The sequence below is a fragment of the Protopterus annectens genome, chromosome 1.part2 (genome assembly GCF_019279795.1).
Source record: "Protopterus annectens isolate FY-2018-M chromosome 1.part2, PAN1.0, whole genome shotgun sequence".
NCBI lineage: Eukaryota > Metazoa > Chordata > Ceratodontiformes > Protopteridae > Protopterus > Protopterus annectens.
In genome coordinates, this window is record NC_056727.1 from 830411981 (window position 1) to 830439427 (window position 27447).

General features: G+C 44.3%; 1 protein-coding gene across 2 annotated transcripts in view; it reads left to right on the forward strand.

Annotated features, from left to right (window-relative positions):
* Window positions 1-27447, forward strand: part of HEATR1 (HEAT repeat containing 1) — a 1780420-nt gene that overhangs the window by 444803 nt on the left and 1308170 nt on the right. For both annotated transcript variants that reach the window (XM_044059100.1, XM_044059109.1), the window contains exon 14: window positions 10218-10306. In XM_044059100.1, coding sequence (XP_043915035.1) covers window positions 10218-10306 — 89 coding nt within the window. The remainder of the gene's footprint in view (window positions 1-10217; window positions 10307-27447) is intronic.

The following is a 27447-nucleotide window of genomic DNA, read 5'->3' on the forward strand; positions in this document are numbered from 1 at the left end:
ATTAATTGCCCCAGACTGGCCCCGCCAATACTGGTACCCAATCCTAAGAAACTTGTCTCAATACCCAGCTTGGACCTTGTCTCAAAAACCGCAACTATTGTCCCAGCAAAACAATCAGATCCTGCACAATCAACTACAAACTCTGAATCTGGCAGCATGGCTAATCCTGTAGTCATACAAATGACACCTCTCAGTAAAGTGGTGATGGATGTCATTTTGGAAGCCAGAGGGCCTAGTACTAGAAAATCGTATGCTGACAAATGGAAGAGATTCTGTGCTGTGCTTGGAATCGAGCACAAGGAACTGATACAGCAGAACCACAGATTCCTCAGATATTACAATACTTAACTGAAATGCTTGACAAAGGCCTATCTTTCCCATCAATTAAAATCCATGCCTTTGCCATTTCAGCTCATTACAATACAGAGCCACCAATCTTTTCTCATCCTTTGCTAAAGCAGTATCTTAGAGGAGCCAAAAATTTAAGGCCTCCTAGAAGATCACCATTACCTGCATAGGACCTCAATTATGTCTTGGAAAAGCTCACCCTGCCTCCATTTGAACCAGCTGCTACTGCTGATATAAAGTTCTTATCATGGAAGACAGGTCTGCTACTAGCAATTACTTCAGCAAGAAGAGTTTCAGAGCTACAGACTCTCATGGCTGTAGAGCCTTTTATCATATTTTACCCAGACAGGGTGTCTCTGAGGACAAATCCTACTTTTATGCCTAAGGTAATTTCTAGTGTGGCCAATTCATCTGCCAACTTTTTATCCAAATCCACAGAACAAAGGGGAGAAAATTCTGCATTCCTTGGACGTACACAGACAGCTAAGATTCTACTTGAGCAGGACGAAAGCTCTAAGAAAAGCTGAGCAATTACTAGTGTCATATGCTGCAGGATCAGAAGGAAATGCTATTTCAAAGCAGACATTTTCAAAGTGGATAAGCCATTGCATCCATTTCTGCTACTTGCACCATGGCAAACCTGTGCCCAAGGGCATTAGGTCTCATTCCACCAGAACTGCAGCTACTTCAGCAGCCTTTCTCAGAGGAGTACCAACCAAGGACATTCTAGAGGCTGCTACTTGGAGTTCTGTTCACACCTTTACAAAGCATTACAATTTGCCTCTCTACTCCAAGTCCAGGGCAGGCTTTGCCACTGAAGTGCTGCAGGGCCTTATAGCCTCACCTAATGCTGTTTAGCTCCAGCCTCCCAACCATAGCTTTGGGATTCTACCCAAATGTAATGACTGCAACAGTGAAACACGAAGAACATAGTACAGTTGTGTACACTTACCATAAATGTAGATGTTCGAGTGTATTCACTGTTGCAGTCCAGGTTACCCACCCGCCATCCCCCTGTCATTCTACAGTTTATCTTTCCTTCTCTATCTTCTACAACCTATGTGGTGTATTTGCTTGTAGATGAATGTAAAGTTTATATTGATGCATGCATATTTACAAATATAATATTGCTACCTTTTTGGGGGCACTTGACATCGGGGGCAAGAAAAAACTAAAGAAAATGGCGTTGGCTGCATGTTTTATACCCCTGACGACCTGACGTCATGGAAGAGAAGACAGCAACTGACGCAGGACCCAAGACTTTGGAATTCAGGCCGACTGAGGGCAACCTGCCAGCAGATTTACCCAAATGTAATGACTGCAGCAGTGAATACACTCGGACATCTACATTTATGGTAAGTGTACACAACTGTACTTTTTTCATAGGGACAGGGTGTTTCTTTCTACAAATCCTTCTTTTATGCCTGGGATGGTTAATGAATTCTCTTAGTCTGTTAATGTGCCCACTTTTTTCCTTCTCCACAATCTGCCTGTGAGAAGGTTCTTTACACCATGGATTTACATAGGCAGCTCCGATATTAGTTGGATAAGACTTAAGGCCATTTGCAAGTCTGAGCAACTTTTTATTTCCTGTCATCCTAGGTCTCTAGGTTTGACTGTTTCTAAGCAAACCATTCCTTCATGAATTTCTAAGGCCATTTCTTTTTGTTACCCCTTTCATGGGGAAAGCGTTTTTACTTCTGTAAAGGCTCCTTCTACCAGGGCTGTAGCTTCACCTGGTGCTTTCTTCAAAGAATTAGATACCAATTCCATCCTTGAGGCTGCTACTTGGACTTTTGTCCACACTTTTACTAAGCATTACAAATTAGATGTTATTTCCAGGACTAGAGCTGGCTTTGTCAGAGCTATCCTGCATGGCTTTTTTGAGGACCCTGCTGGGCTTTCTTCCAAGATTTCCTCTTCTGCTTTTGTACTCTTTCTTTAGTAAGGTATGTTGCAACAGTGATATGGAAGGACATAGTACAGTTGTGTAAAATCTTAGCGTAACAATAGATGTCCTTCCCTTCACTTGTAGTAGTCTCTCCCTCCTCCTCCCTCTTCTGTCTATGCCTCCTTTTTCCCTTTTGGATGCACATGTCCATTATTTCCTCTTACTCCTTGGACTGTTGTTCTTCCTGGAGTTATTCAGTTCTGAGGTATATATTTCTGTACGTCACCTTTATAACCTACTCCATGAGCAGGCTGCATATGATGTTCATCGTGTTACACTGCTGCAGTCATCACACTTGGGTTATCCTGCCGTCAGGCGGTCCTGCAGTCGGCCAGAGTTCCAAAGTCTTGGTCCGGCGTCGGTTGCTGTTGCTCCTTCCCTGACGTCAGTGCGCCAGGGGTATATAATATGCATCCGACGCCATTCTCTTCAGTCTTTCTTGACGCGCGTTGCCTGAAGCAGAAGCAGTTCGCAAGTGCCGGTCGGCCGACTCCTGAGATTTTCGAAGTCGAATTTCAGATCCGAAATCTTCAATAAAGCTAAGTACCCCGTTGGGGAAACCTTTTTTTTTGCCTCAGACCGATGTCAGAAAAAGTTAATAATTGTATTTCTTGTGGGAAGCAAATACCTCATAAGGACTTCCACTCTTACTGTATTCCATGCCTAGGCCCTGATCACGACGTCACTAGTTGTCGGTTTTGTGCAAGATTCAACAAACGCACTATAAAAAGACGTTTTGATTTTGCTTTACATTACTTTGGCCGAAGGTTCAATTATACCATGCCGTCAGATCAGCCGACGACCTCAATACCGAAAAAACGCAAAGACAAGGATAAAGACAGGCATCCGAGGTCAAAAACTGACAAAACCTCTTCTAGGCCAGTCGCCGGTTCTCAGTGAGGCGCTTTCGCAGCCCCTGACACCCGCTACCTCAGAGCCACAGGCCGCTTCCGACTCCCACGTGGAGACATCTAGGCCTCTGGAAACTCAAGGTATTGGGCCTACGGAAACTAATCCCTCAGATGGGTCCGGAGCCGCTGAGCAGGCACCGGCGTCTGAAGGTGTTTTCAGACCTTTACAACTTACCATTAAAACAACAGCCAAGACAAAGGTACCATTAAAGACAAAGAAACAAGTACAGCATTCTCCTGCACAGTCCTCCATGCCTAAGAAACAGATGCTTAAAATGGCCGAAGACCTCATTACTCTAATCAGGGGTTCCCATCCCCCTCCTGAGAAAAGGCCTAGGCAGGACACAGACTGACTCCTCTGATCAGGTTTCCATTTCCTCTGATTCCTCTTCAGACCAGGGATACTCTTTACCCCCCCTATGAGAACTCTGATGCTGAGGAATCCATCCTTTCAGCCTCTCCTCCTGAGGATTACTCTTTTGGGGAAACTTTACATACCATGAGGGAACATTTCCATTGGGAAAGGCAGGATTATTCAGAATCCAAGAAAAGGCTCAGGGATTTCTTCTTATTGCCTCAGCACAGGCCCCTGGCTATTCCGCCTGTGCTAGACATTGTGGATGATGTGTTCTCTGAATCCAGCTTATCTCCTGACTCTCTGCCCCCTGCTCCAGCCAAGCCAGATAGGTATAATAGAGTCCCTGACTCTCACAAGTTTCTTTACAAAAACCCTTTTGCTGATCCAGAAACTATTTCCCAGGGTCCAAAAGGGGTTAAGGCTTCCATTGCAAAAAATCCAGTACCCTCTGACAGAGATTCCAGAGCTTTGGATAGATGGGGGAAGAAAGTATACACGTCTGCAACTTTAGCAGTAAGAGCTTTAAATTGCCAGTTTCACATGCTTAAGTACCAACAATATTTAATGGCTCAGTTAAAACAGAAAATGCTTGCTAGCTCAGAAGCTCCTGATTGTAAAGAAATGCAGGATTTATTGCATGCAGTTAAACAGGTGGGAAAACATACTCTGCAACGGGGTTTTGATTCTTTAGAGGCCTCTTGCAGAGCCGCAGTTACAGGTTCTGTTATTCAAAGACATGCTTGGTTAAAAGAACAGAGTTTACCTGATCATGTTAAGGCAAAGTTATTGGATGCTCATTTACAACATGATACATTGTTTGGTGTTAAGGCAGAAGAGGTGTTAAAGAAAATGGAGGATAAAGCTAAATCTATGCAAACAGTCAAGGATTTCTTACAGGTACAGCCACCTCGGTTTAGCAGAAATTGGCCAACAAAAAATTGGTCCTTTCCAGTGTCAGGCCACAGAAAGGCAGATACAGACGCCCAAGAGGCAGATCTCAAACCCAAGGCTCAAACAGACAACGACAGTGGGGCACCTCAACCCCAAAAGGAGGTGAGGACAAGTCTCAACCTTACAGGAAACCGTCACAATGACTTTCCTTTGCGTACGCTAAGCACGTCCCTTTTGGAAGCCCCCTTAGGGGGAAAACAAGCACTTTTTTCTCAAAACTGGTAAAAAATCACCCAAGACAAATGGGTCCTGAATATTGTGTCTCAAGGTTACGGATTCCACTTCCATACTTTACCAAAGCTAAAAGGAATGCCAGGCCTGCCACAAAATCAATGGGCAGAGGCACAAAAACAAATTTCAGCCCTCATGGACATGAAAGCTATACAAAAAGTACCACAACAGGAACAAGGGCAAGTATTTTACTCAAGACTCTTCCTGGTCCCCAGAAAAGGCAAAGCCTGGAGGCCTATACCGGACCTTTCAATTCTGAATACTTACCAGGATATTCCGAAATTCAAAATGTTGACATTACAGTAGCTTCTACCCATGCTGGGCAAGAAGGCTTGGCTTGTTACTCGGGACCTCAAAGAGGCGTACCTGCATGTCCCTATCAGACAAAATTGCAGAAGATACCTCAGATTCAAAGCTGGTACAATGCACTACCAATTCTCTGCACTGCCCTTTGGCTTATCTACTGTGCCCAGGGTCTTCACAAAGTGCCTGTCACCAGTAATTGCATTTTGCAGACAAAAAGGAATTCAAATATATCCATACCTGGACGATTGCCTCATTCAAGCAGAGACAAAGAACATTCTTCTACAGCATCTGGCGTTTGTGAAAAAGTTGCTAATTTCTGTAGGGTACACAGTAAACGAAAAGAAGTCAAAACTAGTGCCCTCACAACAGATTACATTCCTGGGTGCCAGCTTAAATACAACGGCCTAGATGGCTTACCTCACGCCAGACAAACAAGTGCAACTAACTCAATATTTTCAACTACTGGCAAAAACGTCCCATCTCCCTTCTGCAGGCCCTAGGATTCATGGCATCCTGCATACTACTAATGCCATATGCCAGACTGCATATGAGGAAATTACAGTGGTACCTAAAAAGTGTTTGGACTCAACATTCTCACAGTCTAGAAGCAATCATTCCAATGATTCCATGCCTACAACAAGAGTTTTGATGGTGGGCACAGGCATGTCACCTAAACAAGGGTCAGCCTTTTACCCAACCCACAGCCAGGCAAACTCTAATAACAGATTCTTTGGATTACGCACACAATGCAGGAAAATGCATTTAGGGCAAGTGGACCACAGACCAGATGCATCTTCACATCAATCAAAAAGAGATGTTGGCTGTTCAAAATGCCCTAACAGCTTTCAAGGACCTTCTACATCCAGGACAACTATTACTAAAGACAGACAACACCACAGTAATGTGGTACATAAACAAACAAGGGGGCACTCATTCTTATCCCCTATGCAGGCAAGCCATGACCTTGTGGAACACAGCTCTAACGTACCAAGTTCACCTGCAAGCACAATTCCTGCCAGGAAAGAAAAATACTCTGGCAGACTACCTAAGCAGAAATATCATGGACCCTCACAAATGGAAATTGAATCCGCAAATCTTCAGCATGATAACACAAAAATGGGGATGCCCAGACATAGATCTTTTTGCCTCCCCTCAATTGCCAACTACAAAAATTCTGCACAAGGACTTCTCACAAACAAGCATGGAAAGTGGATGCTCTTCTGTTCAGCTGGAAAAACCTAAAAGTCTATGCCTTCCCAGCACTGCCTCTCCTTTCAAAGGTACTCCTAAAAGCCAGACAAGAAAAACCAGAGATGATCCTAATTGCTCCAGACTGGCCACGCCAGCACTGGTACCCTGTCTTAAGAAACTTGGCTCAGGGCCCACCATGGATTTTGCCCCAAATTCCACACCTTCTGACTCAACAAAGCAATCAGATCCTGCATGGTCAGCTCAAAACCCTAAACCTGGCTGCATGGCAGATACTTTAGTCAAACAGGCATCGCCTCTCTCTAAAGCTGTTATGGATGTCATTTTGGAGGCCAGGAGGCCTAGCACCAGGAAAGCTTTCTCAGAAAAATGGAAGAGATTCTGTGCCTGGAACCAGGCTCACAGCCTTGACCCTCTTGTTCCAAACATTCCTCAGATTTTACAATACTTAACTGAGATGCTGGACAGAGGCCTATCCTTTTCATCAATTAAGATCCACGCCTCTGCCATGTCTGCACATTACACCACGGATCCTCCTTTATTCTCTCATCCCTTGCTAAAGCAGTACCTCAGAGGGATTAAAAACATAAGACTGCCCCAGAGAGCACCAACACCAACTTGGGACCTCAATTTCGTTTTGGAAAAACTGACCCTACCACCTTTTGAGCCAGTCAATAAGGCCGAACTAAAATTTTTTTCATGGAAAAACAGCTCTGCTCCTGGCAGTAACTTCAGCACAAAGAGTCTCAGAGCTACAGGCATTAATGGCAGTGGAACCTTTTATAATTTTTCATCAGGACAGGGTATCTTTAAGGACAAACCCTACCTTCATGCCAAAGGTGGTATCTAGTGTGGCTCTTAACCAAACCATCCATTTGCCTACTTTTTATCCAAACCCCCAAAGTAAAGGGGAGAAACTTCTGCATTCTTTGGACATCCACAGGCAGCTACGCTTCTACTTGGACAAAACAAAAGCTTTCAGGAAAACTGATCAACTGTTTGTAGCATATGCTGCAGGATCAAGAAGGCAAGGCTATCTCAAAGCAGACTATATCCAAATGGATAAGGACACTGTATTTGGTACTGCTGCACTCAGCATGGAAAATCAGCCCCTAATAACAATAGGCCTCATTCCACCAGGGCAACAGCCACTTCAGCAGCCTTTCTCAGAGGAGTACCTACCAGGGAAATATTGGAGGCTGCAACTTGGAGTGCAGTGCACACCTTCACCAAGCATTACCACCTGCCTCTCTACTCTAAATCCAGAGCAGGATTTGCCACTGCAGTTCTGCAGGGTCTCCTAGCCAATCCTAACTCTTTATAGACCGGCCACCCAAACTTAGCTTTGGGATTCAACCCAAGTGTGATGACTGCAGCAGTGTAACACGATGAACATAGTACAGTTTTGTACCTACCATAAATGTAGATGTTCGAGTGTTTACACTGCTGCAGTCCAGGTTACCCTCCCTCCATCCCCTCTGAACTAGCTGGACTTAGCTATACCCTTCTATCCTATACAACCTTTAGGGTGCATTTGCTGGTAACTGAAGGTATTGTTTTTATTTTATATGTATATTTTTGATTAGCAATATGTATTGCCTACCCACTTGGGGACACCTGACATCTGGGGCAAGAAAAACTGAAGAAAATGGCGTTGGATGCATATTATATACCCCTGGCGCACTGACGTCCGGGAAGAAGCGACAGCAACCGACACCGGACCAAGACTTTGGAACTCTGGCCGACTGCGGGACCGCCTGACGGCAGGATAACCCAAGTGTGATGACTGCAGCAGTGTGAACACTCGAACATCTACATTTATGGTAGGTACAAAACTGTACTTTTGACATATGATCTTGATAACCTAAGGCTTTGGTATACTAACGGATGTTGGGCTACCCTAGGCAAGGGACACCTTTAGTAGGGAATGCTACATCAGTGAAGGGAGGGACATCTAACATTATGGCAAGATTTTACACCGAATTTTCTCTAAATATTTGCAGTTGTGCTTGGCCTTTGATTAGGGATCCTATAGCCCATGACTTTTGTATACCACCCAAGTGCTTTGAATAATGGCATTTTGTCAGAAGATTTAGTCGTTAAGACAGCTCTGTAAACTAGGTGGATAAAGCTGAAACAACCTAAGTTCAGTTAAAGATACGGGTACCATCAGACTGGGGCGGCGGGGGAGGGATTGGGTCTGGTATCTTTTTCACTATATGCTTGCAGAGGATTGATTGGTAAAACGGCCATAACGAGAGACATGGAATTAGCCTACCAAGCTGATGATGGAGCCCCCACTGGAGTATTTGCATGTAACAGTGGGGAGGCAGAGTCAGCCCTTGTGGTGATGTGGGTGTCTGTCAGTCACCAGATGGCTGAATTGGAGGTATAAATGGGGAAACCCGTGATGGCTGCCCAAATGACTGTCTCTGAGATCTGCTTTTGCTGTACAGGGAGTGAGTGGGTTGATTACAGAAGCTTGAGGATGGGCAGTCAGCAGTGGGATAAAACAGTTAAAATTCTATTTTTTCATGAGAAGTTGCCATGTTCAGGGAATTTCCTTTTCCATGATATATAGTGACCTTGTATTAACTTTTATCAAATATTGTGGATGCAGGAGGAAGAACTGTTGTGGAGTACTTGCCCACCTGACATTGTACCATTCTGCCTTGAAAAACAATTCTTTCTTTTTAATTGATTCACATTTTGAGTAACTGGCCATCCTTAAATATATGGAGCTGGTTTGTAAAGCAAATACTGACTTTCATTTTACTATGCCTCTACAAAACATTTTTTTTTCTTCACCTCATTTTAAGTATAGTTGTAACATGCTTTTGGGACCCCAGTGCAACCATAAGTCATTCTGTGAGTAAAGGTGCTGAAGGGGTTATGGGAATGCTGCTTTCATATTTGAAAACCTCATAACATGCATGGATGGATGAATGAATGGCTGGATAGTCCCTTCCAATGCTGGTACAGAAATGAAGTAAAAATTGATAAAGCTGGCTTACTGCATAAGTGACCTATTCAGTTAGAATGATGAGGTGAGCATATGCATTTGCTATTTCATGGCACCACTTCTCTTGGTTCAGACCTGCAGCATTATTCCTGATGTTGTGCTTAGACATTGAAACTGAATTATATTGCCTATAGAACTGATGCGTCCTGGTCTGAGTCATCTGAACTAAGTTGCAGTTCAGTTCTGGTTTCTTGACTGGAACAAGTCCTGTTCCTTTACTTGAGCAAATGAACTGGCTTAGGATATTTAAGAAGTACCACATGTATGAGAACTAGTGAGTAACAGTTACAGCAAGATAACAATATAGTCTGGGAGCATGAGGAAACATCAAGCCGTGTTTGTTCACTGCACTTATAAATGACTGAATGATTGAAAACTACTTTAATTCAACAGAGGATTTTTCCAGTGTTTTGAGACTAAATGTTTATTTGTTAACAGTGTATTCCTTCAGTAGAGTTTGGCATAATGTTGGATTAGGTTTGTCACAGGAATGTGTGTGCAGAAGAGAATCCCTGCACAGAAAGGCACTTTTTTTTTTGGGGGGGGGGGGGGGTGAGAGATGTTATAGGGTAACACCTAAGTTTGAGTAGGTTGTTATATTTTTTGTTAGGTCTTTTTAAGTTGTTTAAAGCTGTGCTTTGAATTTTACTATATTGCTTTTTATTTGATGTGTTAAACATTTTGTGGCATAGTCATTTAGTATTATCACCTTTTTTCTTTCATTGTTTTGTTTTTTTGTCTAAGTAAGACTTGAGTTAAACCAATGCAGAAAGTTAATTGTAGAAAAATGAGACTGTCTGTTTTGTGAATTGATTTAGAAAAAGACAGACTTGTGTGATAAAGTATTGAATTATAAACTGAGGAAAAACATGTTTTAATGTTTGACAGGAATGACCTTTAATCTTACACTACACTGGTTGTTTTGTACAGGCATTTTCTGAGACACTTGGACCTGAAACTGTTGTTGATAGCATTTTGAATCTAGTTCAGCGAGTGCACCTGTCCAGAGATGAGAACTGGTAAGAAGCATATGAACTTGATTTTTAGCAGTTGATGTTCATATTCATGATAAACTGGGAGTCCACCATTAATTCTGCATTCTGTATAGTGCACAGTTCATTTGTCTGTTGCTAAATCACTTTTAGGTTCATAGGCAAGTACTAGGCTATCTGCCCAATAGCATTTGTAAGCCTAGCCAGAATGTGTTGGCTTTCGCCACCCCCTTAGATTAGTTCCCTGTGCCTCTGTCCAGCAGATCCATTAGCTCCCAGCGCCACTGTCCAGCAGAGTCACTGCAGTGATCCCTGGGGTAAATTTTCTGTTTCCCATCCCCACCCATCAAGGTTTCTCTTGAAGAGTGTTAGTGAGGGGCTCTGCCTGATGTATATTGGAATCCTGTTCCAAAGCATGGGGAGTCTCTAGGACAGGAATCTATCCCTCCAGCATGTCCTATTTATCGTTGTGGTGAGGTTTATATCTCTAGAGCGTGTGACTCTCCGGGATTTGTTTTTTTTTAGGTGGAGCATGTCCATCAATTCTGGGTTGGACATGGCCTTGTATGTCAGGCAGAGATCACCTCTGAGTAAGCGGTATGCTACCAAGTACAGCTGGAGTTTCTCGAGTCGGGCTGCATAGGGCATCTGTTTGAGGCCAGTAATCCTGCTGGTGAGGTACTTTTGTAGCCCTTCCAGCTGTTGCAGGTGTCTTGTAAGGTACATCCCAAATGGGGCGTTGTATTCTATGATGGGTCTAATGAGTGATGAATAGAGGCACAATAACCTCTTTTGTTCTAGATGCGAACCCTTTTGTGATTAGGTGGACCACATAGAAGGATTTTCTAACCACCTTGGCAATATGATTATCAAAGGAGAGATTACTATCTACTTGGGTCCCCCAGATCCCGTATTACATTTTCTGTATTTAGGGGACTACCACCTATGTGGTAGTTCGCAGGTACTTTGTTTTTTCCAAAGGGGATGACTATCCACTTTTTGGCATTTAACTTGAGGCCATGATTTTGACACCAGGTATCCGTCTCAGTGGACCCATCTGGAGGGTGTCTGTATCAGCTGGAGAATCCGTTATGGCCTCTAGTTTGCAGTTGTCTGCGAACTTGGTCAGCCATAGTCCTCCTATGCTTGCCTGTACCTCTGAGAACTATATACCGAACAGGAGGGGTCCTAGGACTAATCCCTGGGGGACGCCATTTGTAACCAGTTTAGAGTCGGACGTAGAGCCTTCAACTCTCACCATGTGGGTTCTGTCCATGAGCCAGTTGGCAACCCATCTCGTGACATAGGGTTTTATGTTCAAGATGGTGAGCTTGTCTATAATACTATAATGGGGAATGGTGTCGAAAGCCTTTGCAAGGTCTAGGTAGGCTGTGTGGACCTCCTTTCCTTCGTCTAATGCCTTGGTAACTGTCTCAAAGAAGTCCACCAGGTTTAGGAGGCATGATCTGCCCTTAACAAAGCCAAACTGGGTAGGGTCCAAGGTTTGGTGGTTCCCAATGTCTCTTTTAATGAGTTCCATGATGATGCATTCCATAGCCTTGCAGACCAGGCTAGTCAGGCTTATAGTGCGATAGTTCCCAGGGTCCGTTGTGGCTCCACCTTTGTGGAGCGGGATAACTGTTGCTGTGTGCCACTCTATGGGTACGTAGCCTGTAGAGAGGCTGAGTTTGAACAGTAGGTGAAGGGGTTAGTTCATTTTGGAGCTCTTGTAAGACACAGCCTGGGACACAGTCCGGTCCCATTGAAGCTGTGTTTTTGGCTTTGGATAGGGCTGTTTTAACCTGTGTGTCTGTGATTGATGGGGCCCTACATTCTTCTGGTATGGTTATGAGCCCTTTAGGGGGTGAGAAGGGGTGAAGTTTGCACTAAACCTGTCTGCCAGAATGTTGGCAATATCAGTTGGTTCAGAGTGTTTTGTGCCATTCTGCACGAACTCAGAGCAGATCTGAGAGTTTCCACGTAGGTTCTTGACATAGCTAAAGAACGCTTTGTGGTTATCTTTGGAGTCATTGGCAATTTTTCTTTCGAAACTAGCCTTGGATGATTTAATGAGGGATCGTAGTTTCCTGCTGATACTGATCAGGGATGTCTTTCCTTCTTGGGATTTTACTCTTTTCTACTAGTTTCCTCCTTCTGTTGTATAGCTTGTTTATGGCAGGGATCCACCAGACTGGTTTCCTTTTCTTGGAGGAGTGAGTCTTGGCTTTACTTGGGATAGCACGAATCATGCATTCCTGCAGATGTTCATAGAGTGCCTTTGTAAAGGTTTCAGCAGCTTGGACAGCATTGAACTTTAGCATGGGGGCTGTGAACCTTTCCACCTCAGTCTTAAGTAACGTGAAGTTTGCTTCTGAAAAGTTTTTCACGGTGGTTTCCTTGATTGGGGGTGGGGGTGGAATGTAGATATCCAGAGTGATTAGTATATGGTCTGATCTAACCAGCGAGGGGTTGACCTCTGGTGTCCCGGTCGCCCATGTTGGTGATGATCGGGTCCAATATGTTGTTCCCTCTGGTGGGGGTGTTGACCAGTTGATCCAGGGTGTTCGAGTTTATAAATTCTAGGAAGTGTTGGGCAAGGGAGTTCATAGGTTCATAGGTTCATACTAGGCTATCTGCCCGAGGGCATTTATAAGCCTAGCCCATTGTTTTGTGGCTTACGCCACCCCTTTAGTATGGGGAACTATACCCATTATTTTGCTGTGCCTCTGTCGAGCAGTGACACTGAGGTAATTCCTGGGGTATATCTGCGATCTCCCATCCATTGGTCAAGATTTCTCTTGAACAAGGCCAGCGAGGTGCTCTGCCTCACATGTACCGGGATTTTGTTCCACAGCATAGGGAGTCTTTGGGTGATGAATCTATCTCTCCAGCACGTCCTATTAATAGCCGTGTCGAGGTTTAAGTCTCCGCCCTTGTGGCTCTGATGGATCTAGATTTTTGAGGTGAAGCATATTCATCAAATCTGGGTTTGACATGGCCTTGTATGTTAGGCAAAGGTCACCTCTGAGCAAGCGTGGCGACTGAATAGAGCTGGAGTTCTTTCAGTCGGGCAGCATAGGACAGATTTTGAGACCCTTTATCCTTTTGGTGAGGAACTTTGTGGCCTCTCCAGCTGCTGCAAGTGTCGGGTCAGATACATTCAATGGGGCATTGTACTCAATCATTGGTCTGATGAGTGATGAGTAAAGGGAGACTATGACCTCCCTTGATCTAGATGAGAATCCCTTCATGATAAGGTGGGCAATGTAGAAGGACTTCCTAACTACTTTAGCTACATGGGTGTCGAATGACAGACTACTATCAACCTGGGTCCCCAGGTCCCTGATAACTTCTTCTGTGCTCAGTGGATTGCCACCTATTTGGTAGCTAGGGGTAACCTTGTTTTTCCGAAGGGTATGACTATGCATTTTTGGCATTTAACTTTAGGCCGTGGCTCTGGCACCAGTTATCCGCTTCTGTGAGACCCTTCTGAAGGATATCTGTGTCAGATGTGTTTTTCTACTATGGCCCAGTTTGCAGTCATCTGCAAACTTTGTCAGCCATAACCCTCCTGTGTTTGCTTGTATTTGGAAAAGTAGATGCCAAACAAGAGTGGGCCCAGGACTGAGCCCTGTGGGACACCACTTGTGACAGGCTTTGAGTCTGACATGGCGCCAGCAACTCTGACCCTGTGGGTTCTGTCACTCAGCCAGTTTGCAACCCATCTTGTGATGTATGGGTTAACATTTAAGCTGATGAGTTTTTCAATGATGCCCGAGTGGGGTATTGTATCAAGGCCTTAGCCAGATCGAGGTAGGCTGTATGGACTGCCTTTCCTCATCAATGGCTTTGGTGACTGTTTCAAAAAGTCAACCAAGTTTAAAAGGCATGATCTGCCTTTGACAAAGCCAAACTGGGTTGGATCCAAAGTCTGCAAATTCCTATGTCTTTATTTATGAGGTCCATTATGATCCTCTCCATGGCTTTGCAGATAAGGCTTGTCAAGCTAATGGGCTGGTAATTTCCAGGGTCTGTGGAGGCACCGCCTTTGTGAAGTGGGACCACAGTTGCAGTGCGCCACTCCCTGGGTACGTATCCAGAGGTAAGACTTTGATTAAACAGCTGTCCTAGCTGTGGGTTTAATTCCTCATTGAGTTCGTGGAGCACACAGCCGGGGACACCATCGGGTCCCATGGATGCTGTGTTTTTTGCTTTGGAGAGAGCAGTTCTCACTTGGGCGCTGGAGATGTTTGGGGGGCTGCACTCATTTGGTATAGATATCTCTCCTTTTGGGGGGGAGGGGAAGTTTGCACTGAACCTGTCAGCCAGTATGTTGGCAATGTCTGTAGGATCAGTAATCTTCACATCATTTTGAACTAGTTAGTACTGAGTTAGTACTTGAGTAGTTCTCCCAATTTGGGTAATTGAAATCACCCAGTATTAGGGTGTTTGGTAGGACCTTCATATTTCCCAGTGTCTCCAGAAATGCGGAATGGGGGTCCTGGGCCATGGTGGTGATCTGTAGCAAGCTACAGTTTGAATTGCAGTTTTGCCCATTGTTAGTTGCACATGGATGATCTCTGATGCATTGTGCTGCGCCACTAACCTGGAGGTGTGGGTATTCTTGATGAATATGGATACACCCCCGCCTTTTGTGTTTTGGTCTTGGTTCTGTGGCCGAAAGGTATGGTATGAGTTATAGCCTAGTAGTGCTGCTGTGCTCTCAGGAGCCTTAAACCAGGTTTCTGTTACTGCAAAGATGTCTATGTTCTCCATACTGAGGAGTGCCTCGAGTGCGTGCATTTTGAGGTTTAGACTTCTGGCGTTGAGTAGCATTACCCTCAGTTTTTGGTTACTTGTGCTATTTATGGTGGTGGGTTTGTCTTTTGAGCATTGCCTAAAAAAGGCACTATGGAGGCGGCAAGAGCCTTGGCCAGTATTCAAAGGCCTAAGGGTGACCGGTACAAGCCATCTCTTGCGAAGCAACGTGGCTTGTTGAGCACGTCATTCCAGGCGCACAGATACTGGATCCCCTTTGAATGACACCAGAAACTTAGCCAATTGCTGAAATTGATAATTTTTTCTTTATACTGTGACATCATTCTTGGTGAAGTCAGGATGCTAGTCAGGGTCATACCGGCCTGGGCTACATGATCAGAGAGCTCTTCCATGTCTCTTTTCATCTAGTCCAGGGAGGTACGTCTCAGGTCATTCACACCAACATGGACAATGACAGAGTCGTATTTGTACTTGTTCTGGTGTGACCTGATTGCTTGTGTTATGTGGTGGATCCTGGCACCCAGCAGGCAGCTAACTGTAACCTTCTCCTTGTCCAGTCTAGTTAGTGGGACATCAATGTGCCTGACCATAGAGTCGCCTATTACTAATGTGTTGCGCATGTTATTTTGCATTAAGGGCTGTGATTGTGTGGCACACTGATTATGTGAAGTATGTGTTTCATGGTTGGTGATGGGGTGTGGAGGTTGCTTGGATGTCTGCTTTGGAGGTCTCTGTTGCTTTTTTAGATTTTTATTTAGAGCCTCGGAGTATGTTTTCATGTATTCATGTATGTTATTTGCTGGTGTTGGTTTATTAGGTCTATGTGAGACTGGTGGTGTGTTGCAAGTGTTACCCTTCTCCTCTTGACCATCGGTTCCAGTCTTGGGTTGAGAGAGCTTTGTCTCCAGTTTGGCTGTATAATTGCATCTCTCGCATATATTAGTGTTTGGTGGTAGGAGGAGAGGGTTGTCTGTGTACATGAAGCAGTTGTAACATTGCCTCAAAATGCCCAGATTCACCAGTTGGACTGGAGAGTACACCGGAAACTGCCCTTTGGACATGCCTGAATAATAAGTAGAGTAAGCTGTTTTTCTGATTGGCTGGTGGGGATGAATAGAGAGCCTTGTCCTTCTGTACAGTATAGGGGGGTCTAGTGCTAGGGTTAATTAGTGCTTGCTATGAGTTTTAAGCAAGTGCTTGACTGTGAAATGAATGGTTTGAGTGTTAAAGTTGAAGGTTTGTCTAGTTCCAAGGGAAAAATTGAAGAGTAGACTTCGTGGAGCCGAGAATAGTTTAATTCTACCTAATCTAGCTAAACGGCGCTGCCCGGTGCGCAAAACCACACAAATGCGGTTTTTATAGCAGGTAAGTGAAAGAGATAGAAATTAGCCCAAAATGGCCAGTAAAATACTAACTTTTGGGCTGAAACCACTCCTCCAGGGACAGATAGGCTGCTCAAAGTTCCCCTCTCTCACAGGTGAACAGAGAAACTTCCTTCTATCCAAGTAAGGTATGGGAAACACAGGAACTTGTAACTCAGCCCTGGATTCAGTAATAACCTGAAAACTGGACTATACTAGTTCAGAAAGGCAGGTAACAAGTGTATATATTTTTTTCAGAAAATAGAGTAGGTACAATCAAAACAACACTTTAAATGCACAGAAAAGGCTATCACACTTTAGTGTGTAGCCTACAACAGTTAAACAAATTATTTAAACACAAAAATGACTTAATTCAAATGCAGGCAGCAAATAAGTACAATATGTAGCAATAACAAACTTTTTAAATCACAGATTCGCTATAAAACTGGCATTTTAGGCGGAATTAGTTAAGACAGCAAAAAAGCAGAAAAATGATACTTAATCACTCCAAAGTCACTCTTTTGTTTCTCTGCTGCTGTAGACTACAGAACACCTGGAAGGCACTTGCTGAGTGGAATACAAGCACAAAAACTGTGCAAATGCAATTTTTATAGCAGGGAAGTGAGAGAGATAGAAATTAGCCCAAAATAGCCAATAAACTACTAACATCTGGGCTAAACCACTTATCCAGGGACAGATAGGCTGCTCAAAGCTCCCCTCTCTTGCAGGTGAACAGAGAAACTTCCTTCTATCCAAGTAAGGTATGGGCAACACAGCCCTGGATTCAGCAGTGACCTGAAAATTGGACTATACTAGTTCAGAAAGGTGGGAAACAAGTATATATACAAATTTTTTTTGTTCAGAAAAAGAGCAGATACAATTAAAACAACACTTTACCCACTTAACCAGTTAAAAAGCTCAAAACTGAGCCCTGTTCCAGCAGTCTTCAATCAGACAAGTTCTAACTGCACAGTCCTGCCACTAGGGTACAGAGAAACCTTCTCCAAAAAAGACGGCCTGGATCAGTGCACAAGTTATACAAACAAAGCTAGATCCAACCGGCCTGAATCTAGTCTGTGCTACAGCAAACAAGGCGTACCGATTTCAGAATGAAACAGTTGAAGTAAGCATGCACAATAAGCCTTTAACCAGAAATTCCCAGCTCAGAAGGGCAGAACCTAGCTTCTCCTCCCACAAGAGTGCAGACCACAAACCTTCTTAATGTGAAAGAAATGGCCTGAAGCCCAAGTGTTTAACCCAGAACTAATAGACTTTAAAATAACAGACACTGAGCCTTCAATAAGCAGTTCCCAACTTAGAAGGATGTACGCTACCTGTCCTGCCACAACAGTGCAGACCACAAACCTTCTTAATGTAAAACAACTGGTTTGAAGCCCAAGTGCTTAAACCAAGGGCCTTAGAATAACAGTTTTAATTTAATCAGGCTACTAACAGGCACTAATAAAGGCAGCAGAATAAATTCAATTGAGTACTTTTAAGAAAAGGCAAAAGCAAAATAAGGTGATAAAGTAGAAAGAAACACAAATATAGTAAAGCAGATGATGTGCAATTTTTTTTTTTTGGAGAGGGAGGAAACAGAGCAGATTAAGCTACTATAGGGGAATGTCCTCCCCAAGTGCTCTCTCTGTACACCGCAGAGGAGATGGGACTGGTAGGAGTATCTGAAATCAAAATATGATCTCACTGTACTCAGTTGAGTGAGCAAATGAGATGGGTCCAGGAGGAGTGTGCAGAAACAGATTTACAGCAGGGGTGGGCAATTCCAAAGCCACCAAGATTAACACCACAACAGGAAACAGGGAGGGGGGGGACTAACTGCAGATAGAGACGCACAATATTTACTGAATCAAAGACGCACAATATTTACTGACTCAAATCTTAAATAAGTGCAGAGAAAAGTATACTTAAATCAGCTTGTGTCCAGTTGATACATGCAGACAAGACTCAGTAGCCAGCAACTCCGATTTGTCTTTGGCAAAGTTCTGGACTGCATTGTATAGCAGTTTATACTTAGGCCACTGAACTGACTTAAGCATGCCATATTGCTCCACTAGTAGACAAAACCATAACATGGCTTACAAATTTTGTATGCCAGTGAGAAAGCGTGGAGGTCCCTGTTGATGCCTGTAAAGATGGCTCACATTGCACATACTTTCTGCAGTAATAATTTTGATGAAATGTTAACTGGTAGTGCCCTCTTAAAAATCCTGGAGATATTTTTCATGTTTCACTGTTGCAGTCATTACATATGGGTTATTCTGCTGGCAGGTCGCCCTTAGTCGGCCTGAATTCCAAAGTCTTGGCTCCTGCGTCGGCTGCTGTCGCCCCTTCCCTGACATCAGGGGTATAAAAGATGCAGCCGACGCCATTTTCTTCAGTCTTTCTTGCCACGCGATACCCGAAGCAGAAGCAGTTCGCAAGTGCCGGTTGGCCGACTCCTGAGATTTTCGTGTTCGAATTTCAGATCCGATGGCTTTTTTCTTGCTCCAGTCCGATGTCAGAAAATGTTAATAATTGTATTTCTTGTGGGAAGCAAATACCTCATAAGGACTTTCATTCTTACTGTATTCCTTGCCTAGGCCCTGACTACGACGTAGCTAGTTGTTGGTTTTGTGCTAGATTTAACCAATGCACTATTAAGCATCGATACGATTTTGCATTAAGCTGTTTTGTCCGAAGATTTAATTATACAATGTCGTTGTATAGCCATCCGACAACTGGAGTTCACAGAAAACACAAAGAAAAAGACAGGCTACCGAGGTCCAAAACCGACGACGAGGCTTCTCCTAAGTCAGTTGCCGGTTCTCAGTGAGGCGCTTTCGCAGCCCCTGACGCCTGCTACTTTAGAGTCGCAGGCCGCTACCGACACCCACGTGGAGTCGGCAAGGCCGCTAGAAGCTCAAAGTATTGGAGCCTCGGATACTATTCCCTCAGATGGGTCCGGAGCCGCTGAGCAGGCATCTGCTTCTGAGGGTTTATTCAGACCTAAACAATTATACATTAAAACGACTTCAGCTTCAAAGGCAAAGACTAAAGCACCTTTAAGGACAAAGAAACAAGTTCAACAGCCTCATGGACAGGCCTCCATGCCCAAAAAACAAATGCTCAAAATGGCCGAAGACTTAATTAGCTTGATCAGGAGTTCACATCCCCCTCCTGATAGGCAAGAGACCGACTATGAATCTTCAGATCAGGTTTCCATTTCTTGTGATTCCTCTTCTGATCAGGAATATTCCCTACCTCCCTGTGAGGATTCTGATGCTGAAGAATCTATTCCTTCAGCTTCTCCTCCTGAGGACTACTCTTTTGGGGAAACCTTGCATACCATGATGGAACATTTCCACTGGGAGAGCCGAGATTTTTCAGAATCTAAGAAAAGGCTCAGAGACTTCCTTTTATTACCTCAACACAGGCCTCTAGCTATTCCACCTGTGTTAGACATTGTAGATGATGTGTTTTCAGAGTCTAGTCTGACCCCTGACTACTTACCTTCAGCTCCTGTTAAGCCGGACAGATACTACAGGGTTCCTGACTCTCACAAATTCCTTTTCAAAAACCCTGCTGCAGACCCAGAAACTATTTCTCAGGGTCCCAAGGGGGTCAAGGCTTCCACTGCAAAAAAACCATACCCCCTCTGACAGAGATTCTAGGGCGCTAGACAGATGGGGAAAAAAGATTTACACATCTGCTACCTTGGCTATAAGGGCATTAAATTGCCAGTTTCATATGCTCAAATATCAGCAATATATCATAACACTGCTTAAACAGAAAATGTTGATAGATTCTGAATGTGTAGAAAACAAAGAAATGCAGGATTTATTACATGCAAGCTGAACAAGTTGGAAAGCATACTTTGCAATGTGGTTTTGATTCTCTAGAGGCCTCCTGCAGGGCCGCTGTTATGGGTTCTGTCATTAGGAGGCATGCTTTTGGTTAAAGGAACAAAATCTGCCTGATCATGTCAAAGCAAAATTATTAGATGCTCCATTACAGCATGATACCCTGTTTGGTGTTAAGGCAGAAGAGGTGTTAATGAACATGGAGGACAAAGCTAAATCTATGCAATCGGTCAAGGAATTCTTACAGGTACACCCTCCTAGGTTTAGCAGACACTGGCCTACAAAGAATTGGTCCTTTCCAGTGTCAGAGAGACCTCAAAGGGGCAGATCCAGACGCCCTAGAGGCAGATCACAGCCACAAGGTTCGTATAGGTCTAAACAATGGGGTGCTTCTACCTCCAAAAGTGGAGAGGACATATCACAACCATACAGGAAACAGTCCCAATGACTTCCCCCTGCCTGTACCAAGCACTTATCTTCTGGCAGCACCCTTAGGGGGAAAACTAGCACTTTTTTTCTAGAAATTGGCACATTATTACCCAGGACAAATGGGTTCTAGACATAGTGTCACAAGGCTACAAGTTTCACTTCCATACCCTGCCAAGGACAAACGGTTGGCCAGACCTGCCAAAAAATCAATGGGCAGAGACTCAAAAACAAGTTGCATCTCTCATGCACATGGGGCTATTGAACAAGTGCCACAGCAAGAGCAGGGACAAGGATTTTACTCAAGACTGTTCTTGGTACCCAGAAAGGACAAAGCGGAGACCAATTCTGGACCTATCTATTCTAAACACTTACCTGGATATACCCAATTTCAAGATGTTGACCTTGCAGCAGCTTCTGCCCATGCTGGACAGCAAGGCTTGGCTCGTGACTTTAGACCTAAAAGAGGCATACCTACATGTCCCAGTCAGACAATCATGCAGAAGATACCTCAGATTCAAAGCTGGCTCAAAGCATTACCAATTCTCTGCACTGCCCTTTGGCTTATCTACTCCGCCCAGGGTCTTCACAAAGTGCCTGGCACCAGTAATTGCTTTCTGCAGACAGAGGAATACAAATATATCCTTACTTGGACGACTGTCTCATTCGAGCAGAGAATAAGAACATTCTACTACAGCATCTGGCATTTGTGAAGAAACTTTTAACATGCCTAGGGTACACAGTCAATGAAAAGAAATAAAAAAAAAAGTGTCCTCACAAGAGATAATATTCCTGGGTGCAATCTTAAATACAACTGCCCAGATGGCTTATCTCACACCAGACAAACAAAGGCAACTGACTCTCTATTTCAAGGAAATGGCAACAAAGGCCCAGTTATCTGCAAGAAAAATTCTGCAGGCTTTGGGTTTCATGGCATCCTGCATCCTACTAATTCCATATGGAAGACTGCATATGAGGAAACTTCAGTGGTACCTAAAAAGTGTCTGGACACAACATTGCCACAGCCTGGAAACAATGATTTCTCTCATTCCCTGCCTGCAACAGGAGTTTCGATGGTGGGCAAAGGCTTGTCACCAAAACAAGGGACAGCCATTCTCAATACCCCCAGCCAGGCAGAACCTTATGACGGATGCATCAGATTATGCCTGGGGCGCCCACATGGCAGGAAGAGGTATTCAGGGCATCTGGTCCGCAAACCAAATGCATCTACATATCAATCAAAAGGAGATGCTAGCTGTTCAAAATGCCCTGATAGCCTTCAAGGACCTAATTCATCCGGGACAACTGCAGATGAAGACCGACAACACCACGGTCATGTGGTACATAAGCAGGGGGGCACTCACTCTTACCCCCTTTGCAGACTAGCCATGGCTTTATGGGACACAGAATTGACTTACCAAGTTCATCTGCAGGCATAATTCCTGCCAGGAAAGGAAAATACTCTGGCAGACGAACTAAGCAGAAACCTCATGGATCCCCACGAGTGGCGCCTGGATCCACAAGTCTTCAGCATGATAAAGAAATGGAGACGCCCGAACATAGATCTATTTGCCTCCCCTCACAACAATCAACTAAAAAGATTCTGCACAAGAACTTATCACAGACAAGCATGGAAAGTGGATGCCTTATCTTTCAGCTGGACAAATCTATCAGTATATGCCTTTCCTCCACTGCCTCTCCTCCCCAAAGTACTCCTAAAGGTCAGACAGGAGAAACCAAAAATTATTCTGATTGCTGCAAACTGGCCATGCCAGTACTGGTATCCAGTCTTAAGGAACTTGTCTCAATGCCCAGCCTGGACCTTACCTCAAATACCTCATCTACTGTTCCAACAAAACAATCAGATTCTGTACAGCCAACTCAGGACCCTAAACCTGGCAGCATGGCAGATAATGTAGCCATACAAAGCACACCTCTCAGTAAAGCTGTAATGGATGTAATTTTAGAAGCCAGAAGGCCTAGTACTAGAAAATCCTATGCTGGAAAATGGAAGAAATTTTGTGCTTGGAACCAAGCTCAAGGAACTGATACAGCTGTCCCAAATATTCCGCAGATTTTGCAATACTTAACTGAGATGCTGGACAAAGGCCTATCTTTCTCATCAATTAAAATCCATGCCTCTGCCATTTCGGCTCATTACAATACAGAGCCACCACTCTTTTCTCATCCTTTATTAAGGCAGTACCTCAGAGGAGCCAAAAATTTAAGGCCTCCAAGTAGAGCACCAACACCTGCATGGGACCTCAATTATGTCTTGGAAAAACTCACCTTACCTCCTTTTGAGCCAGCTGCTACTGCAGATATAAAGTTTTTATCTTGGAAAACAGCTCTGCTCCTAGAAATAACTTCTGCAAGATGAGTGTCAGAGCTACAGGCTTTCAAGGTCATTTTTTATCCGGACAGGGTCTCTCTGAGGACAAACCCTACATTTATGCCTAAGGTAGTATCCAGTGTAGCCCTTAACCAAACTATTAATTTGCCAACTTTTTATCCAAATCCACAGAACAAGGGGGAGACAATTCTCCATTCTTTGGACGTACACAGACAACTTAGATTCTACTTGGATAAAACTAAAGTTTTCAGAAAGACAGAACAATTACTAGTGGCATATGCTGCAGGATCACAAGGAAAGGCTATCTCCAAGCAGACTATTTCAAAGTGGATAGATCACTGCTTTCGTTTCTGTTACTCTCAGCATGGCAAACCTGTGCCTAAGGACATTAGGCCACATTCAACCAGAGCTGCAGCCACTTCTGCAGCCTTTCTCAGGGGAGTACCAACCAACGACATTTTAGAGGCTGCTACTTAGAGTTCAGTACATACCTTTACAAAACATTACAATCTGCCACTTTACTCTAAATCCAGGGCAGGCTTTGCCACTGCAGTTCTGCAGGGCCTCATAGCTGCCCCTAATGCTATTTAGTTCCATCCTCCCATCCATAGCTTTGGAAATCTATCCAAATGTAATGACTGCAACAGTGAAACACTAAGAACATAGTACAGTTGTGTACACTGACCATAAAAGTAGATGTTCGAGTGTATTCACTGTTGCAGTTCAGGTTACCCACCCACCATCCCCCTTATTTTTGCTGGAACTTATCTTTCTTTCTCTGATCTATACAACCTATGTAGTGTATTTGCTTATAGATGAAGGTAAAATTTATTTTGATGCATGTATGTGTTACTTACATATATTTAGCATACCCTTTTGGGGGCACCTGACATCTGGCAAGAAAGACTGAAGAAAATGGCGTTGGCTGCATCTTTTATACCCCTGTTGACCTGACGTCAGGGAAGGCGCGACAGCAGCTGACGCAGGACCCAAGACTTTGAAATTCAGGCCCACTGAGGGCGACCTGCCAGCAGGATAACCCAAATGTAATGACTGCAACAGTGCATACACTCGAACATCTACATTTATGGTAAGTGTACACAACTGTACTTTCCTTGCCAAGTTTAGTAGTAAGGGCTTTTATATTCAGATGTCCAGTGTGTCAACAACACCCAACATTTCAGGTTAGAAGAAGGCATGTTCCTACAGTGGACTGTATTTAGTACACTGAACATAACACATGTCCCTCATAAGTGTATCTCTAGTGCATGTTTGTCAAATGCAAACCTACAGAGTATCATTGATAGCTCATTCAGTCCCATAGAATGCAAGTGCCACGGTGTAACAGTCTGTATTGCGTACCAGTCCTGTGCATCTCTGTAGATATAAAAGTTGACTGGTGGTGGGTAGCAGCAGAGTGTTCAGAGTAAGTGTGCAAACCAGTAATGAAGTACATGTGGTAAGGAAGAGGCAGGTGAGTTCCGAGTGGCAGTAACCACTATGTCCTTCAAGGATGCATCTGCAGTCATAACAAATGGGTTGTCCTGTCGTCAGGCAGCCCTTCGGTCAGCCGGATTCCAAAGTCTGGGTCTGGCCTCGGCTGGTGTCGCACTTCACCCGACGTCATCTCTGCTGGTCTTCGGGTATAAAGGCATCAGCCGACGCCATTTTCCTCAGTCTTTCTTGCCGCGTGGCGCCCGAAGCAGAAGCTGTTTGCAAGTGCCGGTCGGTCAGATCCAGAGATTACTACTACAGAATACTACTTCGAAGACTTCTAAAAGCTAAGTACCCCGTTGGGGACTCTTTCTTGCCTCAGCCGATGTCAGAAAAAGTAAATAACTGTTTAACTTGTGGGAAACAAATACCTCATAAAGATTTCCACTCTTACTGCTTACCTTGTTTAGGCCCAGACCACGACGTAGCAGCCTGTTTAGCCTGTGCTTCCTTCAACCGACGAACGCTTAGGCGTCGGTCGGAGTTTGCTGAACAGTTTTTCGGCTCAGATTTTGCGTACATTATGCCGTCGGATCCTCCAACTTCTCAAATTGTTAAAAAACGCAAAGAAAAAGACCGACACTCGCGGTTTCGGCCGAAACCACGGTTAAGCAAACCGCGAGTGTCTCTGTTTCGGCCGAAACCGAGCAAACGGGTCAATCTTCAGCCGAATCCATGACTACTACCGAGGCCCCTGCTACCCTAGTTGAATCGGCCTCTGAAGTTTTGCCTACTAATGTGGTTCCTTTAGAATTATCGGACACCATCCCTTTGGATGTCTCTACCCCTGCACGTGGTGCTGCTAGGCCTCCTGCAGCCATGTCTATTAAGGCCTTTGCCAGGGCTAAAGCAGCCAAAACTGCTAAATCAGTGCCTGTTAAGCCCCCCTCACACAGGCCCAGTTCCAGTTCTCAAATGCTTACTCTGGCAGAGGATCTCATCTCTTTAATAAGGGGATCCCAATCTCACCCAGACAGGGCCTCTCAGCCTCCTGAAAAGAGACCTAGAGCAGAGCCCCCAGAGCCAGTGTCCTCAGATGATTCTTCTGATGATTCAGACATTACAGACCATCCAGAGGCTCCTTTTCTACTTATGAAGATTCCGATGCTGAAGAATCTATTCCATCTGCCTCTCCACCAGAGGAATTTTCCTTTGGAGAAACATTACATGCCATGAGAGAGCAATTCCAATGGCAGGGACAAGATTTCTCAGATTCAAGAAAAAGGCTTAGGACCTTTCTACACTTACCGCAACATAGGCCCTTAGCTATACCTCCAGTTCTTCCTGTTGTGGATGATGCATTTAATGATGTTTGCACTGCTCCTGATACTTTACCTCCAGCCCCTGCCAAACCCGATAGGTTTTACAGGGTACCGGACACTCATCACCACCTATACAAGGCCCCACTCGCAGATCCTGAAACTATCTCCCAGGGGCCTAAGGCAGTAGCCGACCTCAGCAAAAAACCCTCTCCCTTCTGAAAGGGAATCCAGGTCCTTAGAGAGATGGGGTAAGAAAGTTTACACCTCTGCTACTCTCTCAGCTAGAGCTTTGAACTGTCAGTTTCATATGATCCAATACCAAGAGTTTATGCTTGATCAGTTAACTAAGAAACTGTCCTCTGATGATTCCTTAGATAAGAAATATGTGCTAGAAATGGTGAATAACATTCAGCAGGTTAGTAACCATTCTTTAAAATGTGGCTATGATGCACTGGAGGCTTCATTTAGATCAGCCATGACTGGCACAGTTATAAGAAGGCATGCATGGTTGAAAGAACAGGTCTTACCGGATCATGTTAAAGCAAAGCTGTTAGATGCTCCTATGGATAAGGCCAGTCTATTTGGTTCTCCTGCCCAGCAAGTAATGAAGAAAATGGAAGAGAAGGCAAAATCTGTACAAACAGTTAAAGATTTCTTACAGGTTCAGCCCCCAAGGTTTAGCAGGAACTGGCCTTCCAAAAATTGGTCCTTTCCAGACTCCTCTAAATCTCAGAGAGGCAGGAATAGACGTTCCAGAGGCAGAAATCAATCCAGAGGAGGTGCCTACAGAGGACGCCAGTGGCAAGGCAACAACCAGCGAGGCACAGACACAACCACTGCCACTGCAACAGGACAATCACAGTGACTTGGCTCTAACACCGCCTACCAGGGAACAGATGGCAGCACCTTTAGGCGGAAAATTAGCCTTATTTTCAAAAAATTGGCACTATATCACAAAAGACAAGTGGATTTTGCAGACTATAGACCAAGGCTACAGGTTTCATTTCCACACCTTACCGGTAAAAAGAGGAATGCCAAACCTACCTCCAAATCAGAAAACAGAAGCTCTAAAACAGATAGCTCAATTAACAGAAATGAGAGCTGTGGAAAGAGTACCACCAACAGAGCAGGGCAAAGGATTCTACTCCAGACTCTTCCTAGTACCAAGAAAAGAGAAAAGTTGGAGACCTATTCTCGACCTGTCCGCCTTAAACACATTCATCATTGTTCCAAAATTCAAAATGCTGACCTTGCAGCAACTTCTTCCCATGCTGGGCAAGGAGTGTTGGCTGGTAACTCTAGATCTCAAGGAGGCATACCTGCACATCCCCATATGACCAAATTGCAGAAGATACCTCAGATTTCTTGCAGGATCAGAGCATTATCAATTCTCAGCATTGCCCTTTGGCTTATCTACTGCGCCCAGAGTATTCACAAAATGCCTGGCATCAGTAATCGCTCATTGCAGGCTACAGGGAATCCAAATTTATCCATACCTGGACGACTGCCTGATACAAGCGGACAACAAAAGCAAGTTGACAAAAGACTTACAAAGAGTCATTTGCTTACTACAAGCCCTGGGATACACAGTCAATTTAAAAAAGTCAAGACTAATACCATCCCAAACAAGAAC